The sequence below is a fragment of the Drosophila persimilis genome, unplaced genomic scaffold (genome assembly GCF_003286085.1).
Source record: "Drosophila persimilis strain 14011-0111.01,24,50 unplaced genomic scaffold, DperRS2 tig00000002-arrow-pilon, whole genome shotgun sequence".
Taxonomy (NCBI): domain Eukaryota; kingdom Metazoa; phylum Arthropoda; class Insecta; order Diptera; family Drosophilidae; genus Drosophila; species Drosophila persimilis.
The window spans coordinates 10,442,470-10,456,711 of NW_020825289.1; the positions used below are offsets into that span (position 1 = coordinate 10,442,470).

General features: G+C 44.0%; 5 protein-coding genes across 5 annotated transcripts; 2 read left to right on the forward strand and 3 right to left on the reverse strand.

The window, feature by feature from the left end:
• The first annotated feature begins 1,599 nt into the window (after window positions 1-1,599).
• LOC6590980 (flocculation protein FLO11) lies at window positions 1,600-3,082 on the forward strand. The gene is made up of 2 exons (XM_002016509.2): window positions 1,600-2,021; window positions 2,072-3,082. Exons 1-2 carry the CDS (start codon window positions 1,628-1,630, stop codon window positions 3,079-3,081), a joined length of 1,404 nt encoding a protein of 467 aa, XP_002016545.1. The 5' UTR covers window positions 1,600-1,627; the 3' UTR covers window position 3,082.
• A 530-nt stretch (window positions 3,083-3,612) lies between these two features.
• Window positions 3,613-5,479, reverse strand: LOC6590981 (4-coumarate--CoA ligase 1). The gene is made up of 5 exons (XM_002016510.2): window positions 5,336-5,479; window positions 5,065-5,272; window positions 4,809-4,995; window positions 4,640-4,756; window positions 3,613-4,567 (listed from the first exon to the last, which is right to left on the reverse strand). The coding sequence occupies exons 1-5, from the start codon at window positions 5,474-5,476 to the stop codon at window positions 3,613-3,615; spliced, it is 1,608 nt and encodes a 535-aa protein (XP_002016546.2). The 5' UTR covers window positions 5,477-5,479.
• A 1,419-nt stretch (window positions 5,480-6,898) lies between these two features.
• On the reverse strand, window positions 6,899-8,965 carry LOC6590982 (4-coumarate--CoA ligase 1). The gene is made up of 5 exons (XM_002016511.2): window positions 8,788-8,965; window positions 8,516-8,723; window positions 8,258-8,444; window positions 8,078-8,194; window positions 6,899-8,014 (listed from the first exon to the last, which is right to left on the reverse strand). Exons 1-5 carry the CDS (start codon window positions 8,926-8,928, stop codon window positions 7,060-7,062), a joined length of 1,608 nt encoding a protein of 535 aa, XP_002016547.1. The 5' UTR covers window positions 8,929-8,965; the 3' UTR covers window positions 6,899-7,059.
• A 1,995-nt stretch (window positions 8,966-10,960) lies between these two features.
• On the forward strand, window positions 10,961-12,898 carry LOC6590983 (5-aminolevulinate synthase, erythroid-specific, mitochondrial). The gene is made up of 2 exons (XM_002016512.2): window positions 10,961-12,272; window positions 12,430-12,898. Exons 1-2 carry the CDS (start codon window positions 11,033-11,035, stop codon window positions 12,804-12,806), a joined length of 1,617 nt encoding a protein of 538 aa, XP_002016548.1. The 5' UTR covers window positions 10,961-11,032; the 3' UTR covers window positions 12,807-12,898.
• Window positions 12,899-13,240: 342 nt separating this feature from the next.
• LOC113565151 (nuclear receptor 2C2-associated protein) lies at window positions 13,241-13,851 on the reverse strand. Its single transcript, XM_026986251.1, has 3 exons — window positions 13,798-13,851; window positions 13,643-13,733; window positions 13,241-13,566 (listed from the first exon to the last, which is right to left on the reverse strand). The coding sequence occupies exons 1-3, from the start codon at window positions 13,830-13,832 to the stop codon at window positions 13,273-13,275; spliced, it is 420 nt and encodes a 139-aa protein (XP_026842052.1). The 5' UTR covers window positions 13,833-13,851; the 3' UTR covers window positions 13,241-13,272.
• Between the last annotated feature and the right edge of the window lie 391 nt (window positions 13,852-14,242).

The window sequence follows — 14,242 nt, forward strand, 5'->3', positions numbered from 1 at the left end:
GCACTTACTGCTGCTTGATATATGCATGGAAATTGTCTGTCGAGCGCCTCTGACTGGTTGCTGGTTGCATAATTATGACAGTTTGCGAGATTGGGATTGGGAACGGGGAGAATCGGGTCCACGAGCCGTACAGACGTAGTGGTCCATGAATGGGTTAGTGGCCCAACTCCAGCCGGTCTCTCCACTCAATCGGCCAATTATTTCATAAGCTCATGGCCCAAAACTATTTTACCGTTGGCCTTCGGTGAAAAGTAGCCCTTAGCCAAACAAGCAACGAGAAGAACCAAAAATAGCTGTCATCAACAGGCTGAAAGAACAAACACCAAACGGGCAAAAACCAGCTAGATCTTTTGTGCCACGAAACGGCAAGCGATTTGGCCACATATTTGCATAAGTGTAAGCATACACCTGCGGTCAAAATATTGGTATGGCCAAAAAGCTCTTAAAAAAAATATAATAAAAGCCGTTTAGTTCTATACCAAATATAAGGATGGGTTTGAAGAGCTCCATTTTATAATCATCTAATTTTGTATGATTTAATATAGTATTCTATGGCTAATAATATAACTTGGATTAAATTTGGTGCAATTATTTAGGAGCCTTGGAAGGTGCTACTACTATAAGAAGACAAACTAAATTTATTCGTGTTTAGAACATGTCAATCACAATAGTTTTACCCATAAAACTATTCAGATAAGATCAAACAATACCAATAATGCTTTAAGTTTTCTATTAAGAGTTATTCAAAATTGCAACAAGTTCTACAAACCACCCTCTATAGTCGTCAAACCATAAGCAATCATAATGCCAGTGTGGTGTAGTATTTATTCTATAATTGCGACCCATACTGTCGTATGGTATGTGTTAAGAAATATGGAGAGTCCACCAAAAAATAAATCAATTCCGCTGCATTTTCACCGCCATGGCAGGCAGAGCATAGACCCCAAAAGCAAAACTCCAAAGACTGTTTATTCGCCATTAAGTTTCAACGCTCTTGCGCATAATTAAAATGAAAAAAAAATAAGTTTAACAAAGGAAAAATTTCTATGGCCTGTGATTAGAAAGAATCTTTCTTCTCGGTGTCTGTCTGACCAGAGCTTGGGCTTTGAATTGATTTGGCCAACGTCAGTTGCCGTTTAGAAGCCGTCGCGTGCAGATCACGAATCATCGTCTACGGGAAACCCGAAGATATTGGGGAAAAGAGGAACAGAGGTACCTGGAGAATCTAGAAGGGGCGGACAGGTGTTCGTCGGTTGGTCGAATTCGCGGGAGCGTTAAACCGAGAAGAGGTAGCGGTACAAGTGTGGAGTGGAGTGGAGTGTGTAGTGGCGTGGAGTGGAGTGGGGTGAAAAGAAATGGAGAGAAGTGGAGACGGGGAGAGCAACAAGAGCAAGAAGTGCGTGCGAATATCGAATTGACATCGAAGCTCCGTTAAAGCACGCGCACAATGGTTTGTTATTGTGGCCGCCGCTGAAAACGAGAATGAAACAATAAAGCCGCTGAAAAACTAACTGTAAAATATACGAATAGGTATACTCCAGCAATCAGCAGAAGTGGCACACGAGAGGCCGCGATAATATAAACAGAAATCGAAAACAAAATCCCATCCGATAGGTGAGATCCGAAGATGGTTAGTCACCCGCACGAGTGGATGCTGTGGCTAGTGGCCCTCAGTGGCTGTCACCTGATCAGCGCCCAGCAGCTGCAGGGGCCGCCGCCCCGTCCCCGGGGACGTATACGCATTTCGGATATGCAAGCACAGATTCCTGGTCCAGACCCGATTCTACGAAGTTGGGCCAACGTGGGCGCAGTGCCGGTCAGCTCCACGGTGCACACCCACATTCCGCTGCTGCGAGAGGAGAGCGCCAGGCCAGCCACGCCCAGGCAGGAGTCGTCGGTGGTGTACGGCAACTGGAAGCCGGAGCATCCGGAGAACCCCTACGAGGCGGACACGGAGCAACAGCCCAAGGAGCGGGTCTACGGGCGGTTGGAGGCCATGCTGATGGGAATGCCAGCTGAAGGTAAGAGTGCATGTTTCGGTGTGTTCCAACCCTAAACGCCTCAGTTTCAGGCATTGATGCGCAGCCATCCAGATCCAGCGAGGAACAGCAGGCTCCCATCGCTCCTGGAGGCTATCAGAGTCCAGGCTTTGCGCGTCCCGCCAGCTTTGAGCGATCGCCGGAGAAGCACGGACGTCGGCGCATAAGCTCCCAGCAGGCGCCGCACCAATTCGAAGTGGTACAGTTGAATGCCACCGATCCTCTACTTAGGGCCATGGCCAAGCAAATCAATGAATCTGTGGAGACGACAACGGCGGCCCGTCGACCATCTCAATCCACCACGGACGACAGCTGGATGCCTTTGCCGTATCCCTATCCCTATGACACTACAGTGCCGGCTCCATCTTCAACCAGCTCCTCGAGTTCAAGCCTGCCGCAGTCATCCATGGTGCACCCTCCGGCGCCCACGCAAGCCACGAGGTCAACAACGATCTCGCTCAACTGGCCCACGGATTTTATCGACAGCTCCTCGAACACCGCGAGCACTGAACCCGAACGCGTGGATAGGAATCTCAGCATGAACATTGACAGGCGCGACGATAGCGTTGGGGATTCTGTGGATGACTACAAGTACTACGAGGACTCGCTCAACTCCGCCCAGATGCACAGCGAGCTGAGTGTGCCGGAGACGCTGGTGCCGCAGCGGCCGCTCAATATCACCCGCGTCGGGATACCCTACGAGGAGCGGAACGCGGCCGAGGAGCCTACCATATGCGTGCCCCTAACCGTCACAGAGACATCTCTGGCCTCGGACAGTGCCACGCCTCTGGTGTTGGAGGTTGAGCGTGTCTACTGCTTTCCCCTGCCTAAAGTGGAGGTCCGTCCGGGCAGCGTCATACGCCAACAGGTGGAACAGATCACAAGGTCGAGTCGGGGAGAAGTCCCCGAAATGGACATGGAACCAACGGAGCAGCCAATGCCAACCGAGGTGACAGCCGGGGCCAGCCAGACAACCAGCACACTCGCTGCGACGCTATTCCTCCTCATCGGCTACTGTACCTGGCCAAGGATTTTGATTTAGAATTAGAATTACCACAGATCACTTAATAACTCAGGGGCTAATCGTAATATACAATTAGTTACACAATAAAAGCAAAGCACACGCATCCTATCGGCTCTGCAGATGCTATTTGTTTATTTTCCAATCGGAGAGCGTTGAACGATAAGCCATTATCAATGTTTATTGGTCCGATAAGACGTTTCCATTCATAAAAAGCGAATATTATTATGAATGGCTGAGGATAGTGAGGGCCATGATACAAACACAACGATAAAAGAGTACTCTACTCTTTTAAATAATGTGCTCTGATTCCAATGATTCATTTTTAACACGCCAGACAATATAAAACAATCTATTGCTTCCCTCTTTAGCGTTTTCAAAAGAGAGCAGAGCACCCATCGAAAGACTGGAAAATGTTCTTATGTCTCCATTCTATTGCTTTTAAATGCATATCTTTTAAATCATATTTTAATCAACTAATTAAAGGATTGTAAATATTCATATGTATCTATATACATATATATATGTACATATTATCAGATCGTTCAGATCTCACTTGCCTGTTCCGTTTTGGGCAATAAATAGTTCGCGTGACGTCTTGCGCAAAGTCTTGCCATTGACATTGGCCGGCAGCTTATGGGTGAACTGGACTCCGGCATGCAATTGCTTTTGCAGTGCAGGTAACCGCTTGGCCACGTGATCCGAAATATCCTTTGCTGTTACTACAGCTCCTTTGGCCTTGACCACCAAGGCGCCGGCAGCATCGCCCTCCCGCTCATCGTACACTCCAATGACGCACACGTCCTGCACTTGCGGCAGCTCCGAGATGACACTCTCGATCTCAGTCGGCCAATAGTGAAGGCCCTGGTACTTTAGGATCTCCTTTTTGCGATCGACTATGTAAAGGAAGTTCTGCTCATCGAAGTAGCCCAGATCGCCGGTGTGGAACCAGCCCTCCACGTCCTGCATCTGAAGTGTAGCCTCGGGATTTCCGAAGTAACCATTCCATGTCTGCCCCCTATCCACATAGATCTCCCCAACTTCATTGTATGTCAAGTTCTTTCCATCCTCGTCCACAATGCGCATTCTCACGCCCGCGACGGGTTTGCCAACCGAAGCTATATTGCTGATTCCAATACTACTCGTTATGATAAAGGTCTCCGTCAAACCATAGCCAGAGGTAAGCATCGCATTCTTGCAGAGCTCTTGGGTCCGCTGCAGGGTGGCCATCGAAACCGCACCGCCGACATAGTGGACGTTCTTTAGGGGTGCCAGATCTTCCGGCGTGGCGTCCGGATAACTTATCAGGGCAGAGAGATGGCGAGGCGGCAGCACGGCACAGTCGATCTTGTACTTCTTCACCAGCTGCACAAAGTACTCTGGAGTGAAGGGTTTGCTGGTAATGATTCGGGTGGCACCAAACGCAGTGCTATAGATAAATGTGACCACGCCGGTGACCCAGTCCAAGCCACTCGATGATAACATGCTCAGTTCGCTGTTGATCAGGCTGTGCAAGAATAATATAGAACAAATTAAAATTTTTAATTTTAATTCTAAAAGTAAATAGTTCTATACTCACGGGTTATCCTGCATCAGAACATTGTTGGAAATGCAAACCGCCTTGGGCAAGCCTGTTGTTCCCGAGGAGCACAAAATGGCCATGGTCTGGCCCCCTCCCTCCTTCAATGGCTCTGGCCTACAAAGCATCTCGCGTTAGTCAGAAAATAGATATTTCCTTCGTCACTCACTGGTATCCCGCTTCAGTAGTGGTGGGATCCAGAAGATCCTCTATCTTGTGCACTCCCTCTACGGGATCTGTGATAGTGTAGATCTCCGGCTGCCATCCAGCAGTCGCCGCACGAACCTTGTCGTACACATTTCCATCGCAGAATATCAGACTTGGATTGGTTATCGAGAACACATGGGTTACGGTAGCTGCGTCAACAGATTCCCATACTTATTACTCAGAAATTGTTAAGCGATACTCTTGATGGCAGTACCAACCTTCGTCTTGATCCGGATTAACCGAGTGGAATGGTGTTCCATTCATTAGGCAAGCCACTCCCAGGGGCATTAAGTAAGTACAGTTCTTAGCAACAATGCCAATAACATCCTTGTTACTGAGCGCACGCTTCTTGAAGTACTGAGCAATCCGAATGGCCCAGGTGAGACCCTGTTCGAAGGTGACTGTGACTCCATCAATGTCGTTTATCTGCATGGAGTAGAAATCTGTAGGTGGGTCTCTTCGGGGCGAACCCAATTGGTTCTGACTCACCTGCCACACGTTCTTGGGCCAGATCCTCATAGTGTTAAAAATAATTTTACCAATGGACGTGTCATAGTGGTATAAGGGGCTGCGTTTGGTTCCACTCCAAATTCTCTCCTTCTCATCGTATGTCGTGGGTATTCCTGCCATATTTGAAGAGCTCCAAGAACGACTTTGTCGTTCTTTGTCGACTGTGCCGTTCTCTGTTGTGGAAGAACCTATTTATAGGGACCCACGGCTGAGCACTGTATCAATGTTTGAGGTCGATAGTACATCACAAGACGCCTGTTGTTGCGCTAGGCCCCGACTACATGATACCCTGCACCAGCAGGGCATTCATATAGCAAATAATCTATTTCGCTTGAGCAAAGAGCTTGCAGCTCTAGTCTAAAATATATTTATCCGAAATACCTACTACTGACAGAGACGTAAAATCAGACATGCACATAATCGTTATTCAGCAGTTTTACATATCTTATCAGTGCATAACCTACATATAGTCCACTAATTTTATATACTTGAAGCTATCGCACTTTGATTGTTTAGACTTCTCATTCTATGTTCTATGTTAGAAAAAGCTCTTTTCTACGACATTCGATTCCAAAAATGTTTTCAATTTGTTTAGATACATTTCACCATCCAAATTGATATCAGTCCTAAACAGCTAGAATTTAACCAAAACGTTTGCCTTTGCCTTATCTCTACAACTGTAAATCCCAATTGAAATCAAAAGATTTCATTACCAACGTACGAATAAGTCGTATTTGAGTATTTTTCGGCCTAAAAATATACCATCAAATTTGTAGGGCTTTTAATGAAATCGAGAATACGATATTCTTAAAGATTGATTAACTATAAACTACGTTTGGTGTACTCGTAATTACAAGTATATTTTAAGGCATTCTGATATTTTGTACACCATTCTTTTTATATACTTTTTATATGCATCAAGGACCTAATGTGTCTGCCAAGCGAAGGTATATATAGTTTTAGTCAATACAAAAATAAGATTCCGAATACTTCTGTGAAATCTACCCATCAGTACGGCTATTTCGTTTATCTTAATAGCTTAACAATTGGGAAAGAAGTATTGCTGGTATTGCTCATAAAATTATTGATCAAATTTAAACAACAAGGTCTAAAGTCGATAAACTAACCTGGTACTCGACTTTGAACATGTGGCAAAAAAACAGTCTCCAACATCAGAATAGATTTAACCATGTCCGTATGCATGAACATCTGTATCCTGGAGATTATACCTGCCAAACTTTGTTGGTGCGAAAAATCTGAAGCTTCTATTGGGTGGAGTTTTTTTAATCAACTCATATATAACTTATCTTCACCGGTGCATCGATTGTGAGAGGTGCGTTCTTTCTTGTGCACATTTCACATACATATGTATGTCATTGATTCAATTCCTTATTTGAGAGCGTTGATAGAAGCCCCACCGATATAGAAGCCCATTCATAAGAACTGCATCTTATCAGCAATGCCTAAGAGCTCAAGCTTGCTGAGATATCATAGCTGGTCTTTACAAATCCAGGCCAAAGCATGAAAAAGGACGGATTATTTCTGTTTCAGGAACACTTTATTGCTGACCAAAGGTTCGTCTGTATTGTCGAGTGCTCAGAACTAAAACACTCCAACTGAATATTATTCTTTGAACTTATCTGACACACTTATGATTGCAAAATATAGGAATATATATATGTACTTGTTAGACCGTTGAGAACTCACTTGCCGGTCCCGTTTTGTGCAACAAAAACGTCGCGTGCCGTCTTGCGCAACGTCTTGCCATTCACATTGGCCGGCAGCTTGTCGGTGAACTGGACTCCGGCACGCAGTTGCTTTTGCACTGCAGGTAACCGCTTGGCCACGTGATCCGAAATATCCTTTGCTGTTACTACAGCTCCTTTGGTCTTGACCACCAAGGCGCCGGCAGCATCGCCCTCCCGCTCATCGTAAACTCCAACGACGCACACGTCCTGCACTTGCGGCAGCTCCGAGATGACACTCTCGATCTCAGTCGGCCAATAGTGAAGGCCCTGGTACTTTAGGATCTCCTTTTTGCGATCGACTATGTAAAGGAAGTTCTGCTCATCGAAGTAGCCTAGATCACCGGTGTGGAACCAGCCCTCGAAGTCCTGCATGCGCCGTGTCTCAACTGGATTGCCGTAATAGCCATTCCAGGCCTGACCTGTGTGCACATAGATTTCTCCAACCTGATTGTATGTCATGTTCTTGCCATCCTCGTCGACAATGCGTATTCTAACCCCTGGAATGAGTCTGCCGGCCGAGGAGATGTTGCTGATTCCAATATTGATCGTTATAGCTCCAACCTCTGTCATTCCGTAGCCGGAATTGAACATGGCACGTTTGCACAGCTCCTGGGCCCGCTGCAGTGTGGTGGTGGAAACCAAGCCCCCGCCATAATTCAGATGCGTTAAAGGTGCCAAAGCTTCCGGGGTGGCATCCGGACAACTGATAAGGGCCGACAGATGGCGAGGCGGCAGCACGGCATAGTTAATCTTGTACTTTTTCACCAAATACACAAAGTATTCGGGGGAAAAGGCTTTATTGGTAATGATGCGAGTGACACCGAAGACCGCGCTAAAGACGAATGCCCACAGGCCGGTGATCCAGTCCAGACAGCTGGCTATGAAGATAACCGATTCGCTGTGGACCAACCTGCGTACGTAGAACAGGGAGGATCACACCTTGGACGCGATTAAATGGGGTTCTCAAACTTACATGGAGTCTTGTATGAGGTTACTGTTGGAAATACAAACCGCCTTGGGCAAACCAGTTGTTCCCGAGGAGCACAATATAGCCACAGTCTGGTCGCCTCCGTCCTTCAAATTTTCCGGCCTAAGAAACATCTTGGGTTATCCTCTGTATATTTTATTATTTGGATGAGGCAGTTCCACTTACTGGTACATCTTCTCTGACGTTGTGGGATCCAGAAGAGTTTCAATCTTAGGGACTCCTTCGACGTGGTCTGTGAGCGTGTAGATATCCGGGTGCCATCCAATGGTTGCGGCATGCACCTTCTCGTATTCATTGCCATCGCAGAATATCAGAGACGGCTTAGTTATCGAGAACACATGGGTTATTGTAGCTGCATTTAGAAGCGGATTTACAGATAATTCAGTGAGTTTTAACATTAACGTGCAGAATGGAAAAACGCACCTGCATCCAGCACTGGATTGACCGAGTGAAATGGTGTTCCATTCATTAGACAACCCACTCCCAGCGGCATCACATAGGATGAGTTTTTCGCTGCAATTCCAATTACATCCTTGTGGTTGAGTCCACGTTTCTTGAAGTACTGGGCAATCCGAATAGCCCAGGTTAGACCCTGTTCAAAGGTTACTGTCACGCCATCAATATCGCATATCTGAAGTGAAGAGATAATCTATAAGTGTGTCTCTTCGGGACGATCCTTTTCAGCTAACTCTTACCTGGCACACGTTCTTGGGCCAGTTCTTCATGGTATTGAAAATGATTTTACCTACGGACGTGTCATAGCTGTATATGGAGTTGCGCTTGGCTCCACTCCAGACGTTATCCTTCTCGTTGTAGGTAGTGGGTATCATTGCCATTTTGGGGTTTCTGGAATAAATTGCGTGCTGTCACAGCCTGCAGTTAACTGTAGCGTAGGGCCAGGTGCAGGTCTATTTATAATGATCCACAGCTCTGAAAATTCAGGCCGGAGACACCTTGAGTGGATCCACTTGCAATGGCAAACACCTGTAACATCTTATCTTCTTCCTGGAGACGATAGTGCACCGCATGAAGAATGTCGTGAGCTTGGGCCATGCCTGTTGGATACCCTGTATTAATGTACAGAGTTATAAGTTCCTTTCCGAAAGCTATCAAATTTATCATAGTTTTCCACATTTCGTCTTTTTTGAGAGAAACATTAAAGTGATATTCCATAACGCAATAGGACCCGTGATAGGTATAGCTCAAAACTGCAACTACATTCATGTGTAGGCAGTTTTCTTTATCTAATCTGTTCAATTCAATACTGAATCGAATCAAAAGGAAATTCCAAATCACGAGAACTACGCTATTCCCCAGGAGGCTACTCACTTGTTTATGGTATCTACGAGTATTGCAATGTATTACTTATAAGATTTCCACAATAAAATTTAACGAGCCCTAATCCACAGAGTGCTCGTCATACTGGTTCAAAACAAGTAGTGAACAACTTTTTAATTTGTGTCCATGAGCGTTTGATAATCATTTATTTTCTTGTCTTAACATAAATATTGCCGATTATTTTGGAGTTGAAAACGGAGATAAAACGGAAGCTGAAAAGTATAATACTATTAATGTGACAAATTTAGTTTGCATAGGAATAGGAAGATAAAGCCAGAATCTTAGTTATCTTAGTTGTATCTTATCTTAGTTTTAAGTTTGTACAAATGTGTTTGACCCGACCATTGATCACAATAATAAATTTTTTGATCGATATACATATATACATAGATATGCAGGCTCAGAAAACACTGCTCACACGGTCTGCACTCAAATTGTTCACCTTTTTAAATGGAGGGGCGTAAACTAGGTTTAGTTCGTTCACTCGATTATGGTATATTGGTATAAAATGCTATATTGGATCAATTTTATCAATCTATTGAATCTCATTTCAAAGGTATATTGCATGCATCATTTATTCCAATGGATCGCAATTAAATCATTTTCGCTTATTCACTTTCAAACAATTTCTATTTGGCGCTCAAGTTTGGTGGGACTTGCTCTCTTTTTTTGGGATTTGCTCTCTATTTTGCGATATCATCTCTTAGTAGAGGAATTGCTTCTCGCCTTTCCCTTTTTTTAAGCGCAATAAAATAAAAATTAGTACTTAAAAGTAACTAATCTCTTAGAAAATTTATTTATCAATGGCCTAAAATAAGGGTTTTAGTTAGTCAGCATTATTCAACGGAATATCGAAATTGAGCTTTAGGAACTCTCTTTTTTGTTTGACCTTTTTCGCTAAAACCTTTTTTAATCAAAATCCAATAAAAGCAAGTATTTCAAATAAACCACTCAAGTAGAAAATAGGTTCATTAATTGCAACAAATTATGTGGGCAGGGCAGAAAAATCTATCTTGCTAGTAATATTCGACGGAATATCAAAAAAGAAGAATATGTAATATAACTCGAATTCGTTATTATATTTACGGTATATTTTTAAACTGAGACGGGTTGACGTTGCTCTCGCAACGAAAAAAATGTCGTGATTTCGAATAGGCTTTAAAAAAAGGTATGGACAACAGGCACAAACAGACATGGCATATTGCAATTGAACCTCACCTCGCGGTTGAAGGACAATTTACCTTGAAGACAAAAAGCCGATTTGTGTTCAAGGTATATTTAGCAAGTGGGGTGGACTTTACCTTACATACGTTTCATTTTCTGGCCCTCTTGCCAGTTGTCCATACCCTCTTTATAAAATAGCCTCCATGGTATATTTAGCAAGTAGAGTGGGTTTTACCTTGCGCTCACTGCATTTTCTGAGCCATTTTGGCCGTTGTCCATACCCCCTTTTTTCGACCATTAGGTAACGACGTAACAGACTCGCAATTGAATTTCATTAAATTTACTTTACTTTCAAATAGCCAGCGGAAGCGGCGCTTTGTGATCGATCAGAATCACGCAATCAGTTAAACAAAGTTCAGTTTGGAGAAGTGCTTCGTCATGCAGTGTCCGTTTTTAAACAGATTTACTACTAACTTCGTCCGCAATTATGCGGAGGTGTTGTGTCAGTCATATGGAATGTACTGTCCCGTGGTTGGCAAGACGTTGAGTGGGAGTGAGAAAAAACTTTCTCTTGTCGCCTCATTGCCATATGCAGCAACTGTTACAAGGTCGTTATCCAAACGCGAATACTCAACCGAGAGTAATCGCTTTGGGAGTGACGTTAAAGGGAACCATGAGAAGGAGAGGGCAGTCGCCTCCGCTAGGGATACATTTCCCTACGAGAAGTTCTTCAATGAGCAAATTATGAAGAAAAAACGGGACCACTCCTATCGCGTGTTCAAGAAAGTGAACCGATTAGCTGGCGATGGGCTGTTCCCCCACGCACTGGAATATTCCGAACGGACGGAGCGACCAATTACTGTGTGGTGCTCCAATGACTATTTGGGCATGTCTGCACATCCCAGTGTGAAAAGGGCTGTGCAGGATGCTCTGAATATGCATGGCTCTGGCGCAGGTGGAACACGGAACATTTCGGGGAACTCCTTACATCATGAACGACTCGAGGAGAAACTGGCCGATCTTCATCAAAAAGAGGCAGCTTTGTTATTTACCTCGTGCTTTGTGGCAAACGATTCAACGCTGTTCACGCTCGCCAAGCTTCTGCCAGGATGTCATATCTTTTCTGACGCTGGGAATCATGCCTCAATGATTCAAGGAATACGGAACAGCGGAGTCCCAAAGCACATATTCCGGCACAACGATGTTGACCATCTGCGCATTCTCTTACAACAATTGGACAAAAGCACTCCCAAGATCGTTGCATTTGAGACCGTACATTCCATGACAGGGGCGATATGCCCACTTGAAGAGCTGCTCGATGTGGCCCACGAATACGGTGCTATTACGTTCATTGATGAGGTCCACGCAGTGGGACTGTATGGGGATCATGGTGCCGGGGTTGGTGAACGTGACGAAGTGCTGCACAAAATGGACATCATATCTGGAACCTTGGGAAAGGCCTTTGGTAATATCGGAGGGTACATAGCAGGGTCCGATAAGCTTGTCGATATGATACGCTCATACGCGGCTGGATTTATTTTCACAACGTCGTTGCCACCCACGGTGCTTTGCGGCGCTCTGGAAGCTGTCAATGTTCTGGCCTCGGATGAGGGTCGTCATCTTCGTAGTCTGCACCAACGAAACGTTTCTTACCTAAAAAACTTGCTGAAAAGAGAAGGTACGTGTAATTTTACGCTTTACGTAATTTGAAGGTTATTTTCTGAATAATCTATTTTTAAATTATTTTGTCTATGAATAGAAAAACCATTGTAATATCTTATGATATCTAAATGCATCTGATCTAATTGTCTGTTTTGTGTACTTTTTGGTTTTAGGTTTTCCAGTAGAGGACACGCCCAGCCACATTATCCCAATTAAACTTGGGGACCCATTGAAGTGCACCCAAATCTCAAACATGCTAATCGAACAATTTGGACACTACCTACAATCCATAAACTATCCAACAGTTGCCCGCGGCCAGGAGAAACTTCGACTAGCTCCGACACCTTTTCATACTTTCGAAATGATGAACGCCCTAGTTACGGACTTGAAGAAGGTGTGGCAAATGGTTGATCTGTCGACAAATGTTCCGCTGTCACCGAACGGCTGCATGTTCTGCAACACTGAGAGCTGCGGACACCAGGATACGTGTCCCGACCTCGAGTGTGGTATCCCCAACTGCCCGCGTCTGGAAATCTCTGTAGCAGCATAGTTAACCAAAGCATTCAAAATATTCAACTTTGGCTTAAATTCTTTTAATGGTTTTGGACAAATAAACAAATGGTTTTGGTGCTTTAACATGATGATTACTTACTTTAATTTATTTATTATCACGCGATTCCCTCGTTTGATGTGCACATAAGTCTTCGCTCGGAGTGTCATCTTCGATAAGAAAGTGCGTGTGGCACATGCCGAGTTCAGAAGCAGGACAGGTGGCATGTTAATCAGAAAATGGACTCGAAAACTTCTCCTTGAACTTTGCCCCAAAGTCGAATAGCGAATTGCTAGTACCACTAGTTCGCTGACCATCTACCGAAACGAATGATGAAATTGATAGCAGCTTATTCTGGGTAATTGTGACTCTGCATTTGGGAACAACATATTTTTAGTAACCTGATAGCCATTGTCCGATTGCTGATTATTATTATAATTTCTACAGTTGTAATTTATTAAAATATTTAGCTTAGTATTTGAAGATTATAAACAATGATTCTGCCAAACAGATCTGAACTAGACTCAAATACAAACTTTATCTTCGAACAACTTTTTGTAAGAGATACATCCTTAAAGTAAAAACGCTGAGAAGAGTTGATGTCTTCGGGATAAAATGTCTCTTGGTAAGTGGGATCTCCTTCACACGAATACACCAAAGCCGTAAACTGCTTACCAGCAAATCCACCCTGAAATTGCAAGCTCACTCCACTGACAGTGCGTGGCTCATCCAGCGTCAATATTATCCATTGAGGGGTTCCCTGGCCAAAGTTAAAAATTGCAAAGAGAATATGGTAAAGACACTTGTGCTGTCTCAAGATGCAGACTATATAATACCTCAGCTGAGCTCCAAGCGGAATCATCGTTCGTATCAAACATGTATTGCTTTCCATACTGCTTCACATCTTTATTTAACACGGAACTCACTCTGTGGAGGTACAATAGATAATTTACTGATACTGGCTCATAAAGGTACGCTTGTGAGACATAACCTGCATGTATAGTTTACTTTCGTCAAAACATTCATCTCAATTCAATCATATCAATTTTAATCAATCGGCATAAACAAAACAACAAATCCACGTTGGGTGACATTAGTGATGGCGATAACACGCACCTGTTACTTGTGGTATTCTACTGCACTTCAAGCTAAGGCCGGATCTGAATAACCTATAGTGTCGATATAGTGGAAGTGAATCAGCAGTGAAACGAAAAAATCAATTGATACTATGGAAAAATAATTTGGCTGGTCTGAATCTGCAGTGCGTTTTTATCGACTGTCTCACTTTTCAGATCCAATTTGGCTAGAACACATAATTTTGTTGCAAATCGGAGACGGCTGCAAAAACTAATTTTGCGTATTGTCTCTAATGCTGTCTCTCGCTCCAAACAAAGTTAGTTTAGTCTAGTGTCATAAAGCTATCTGACTAAAGGGGT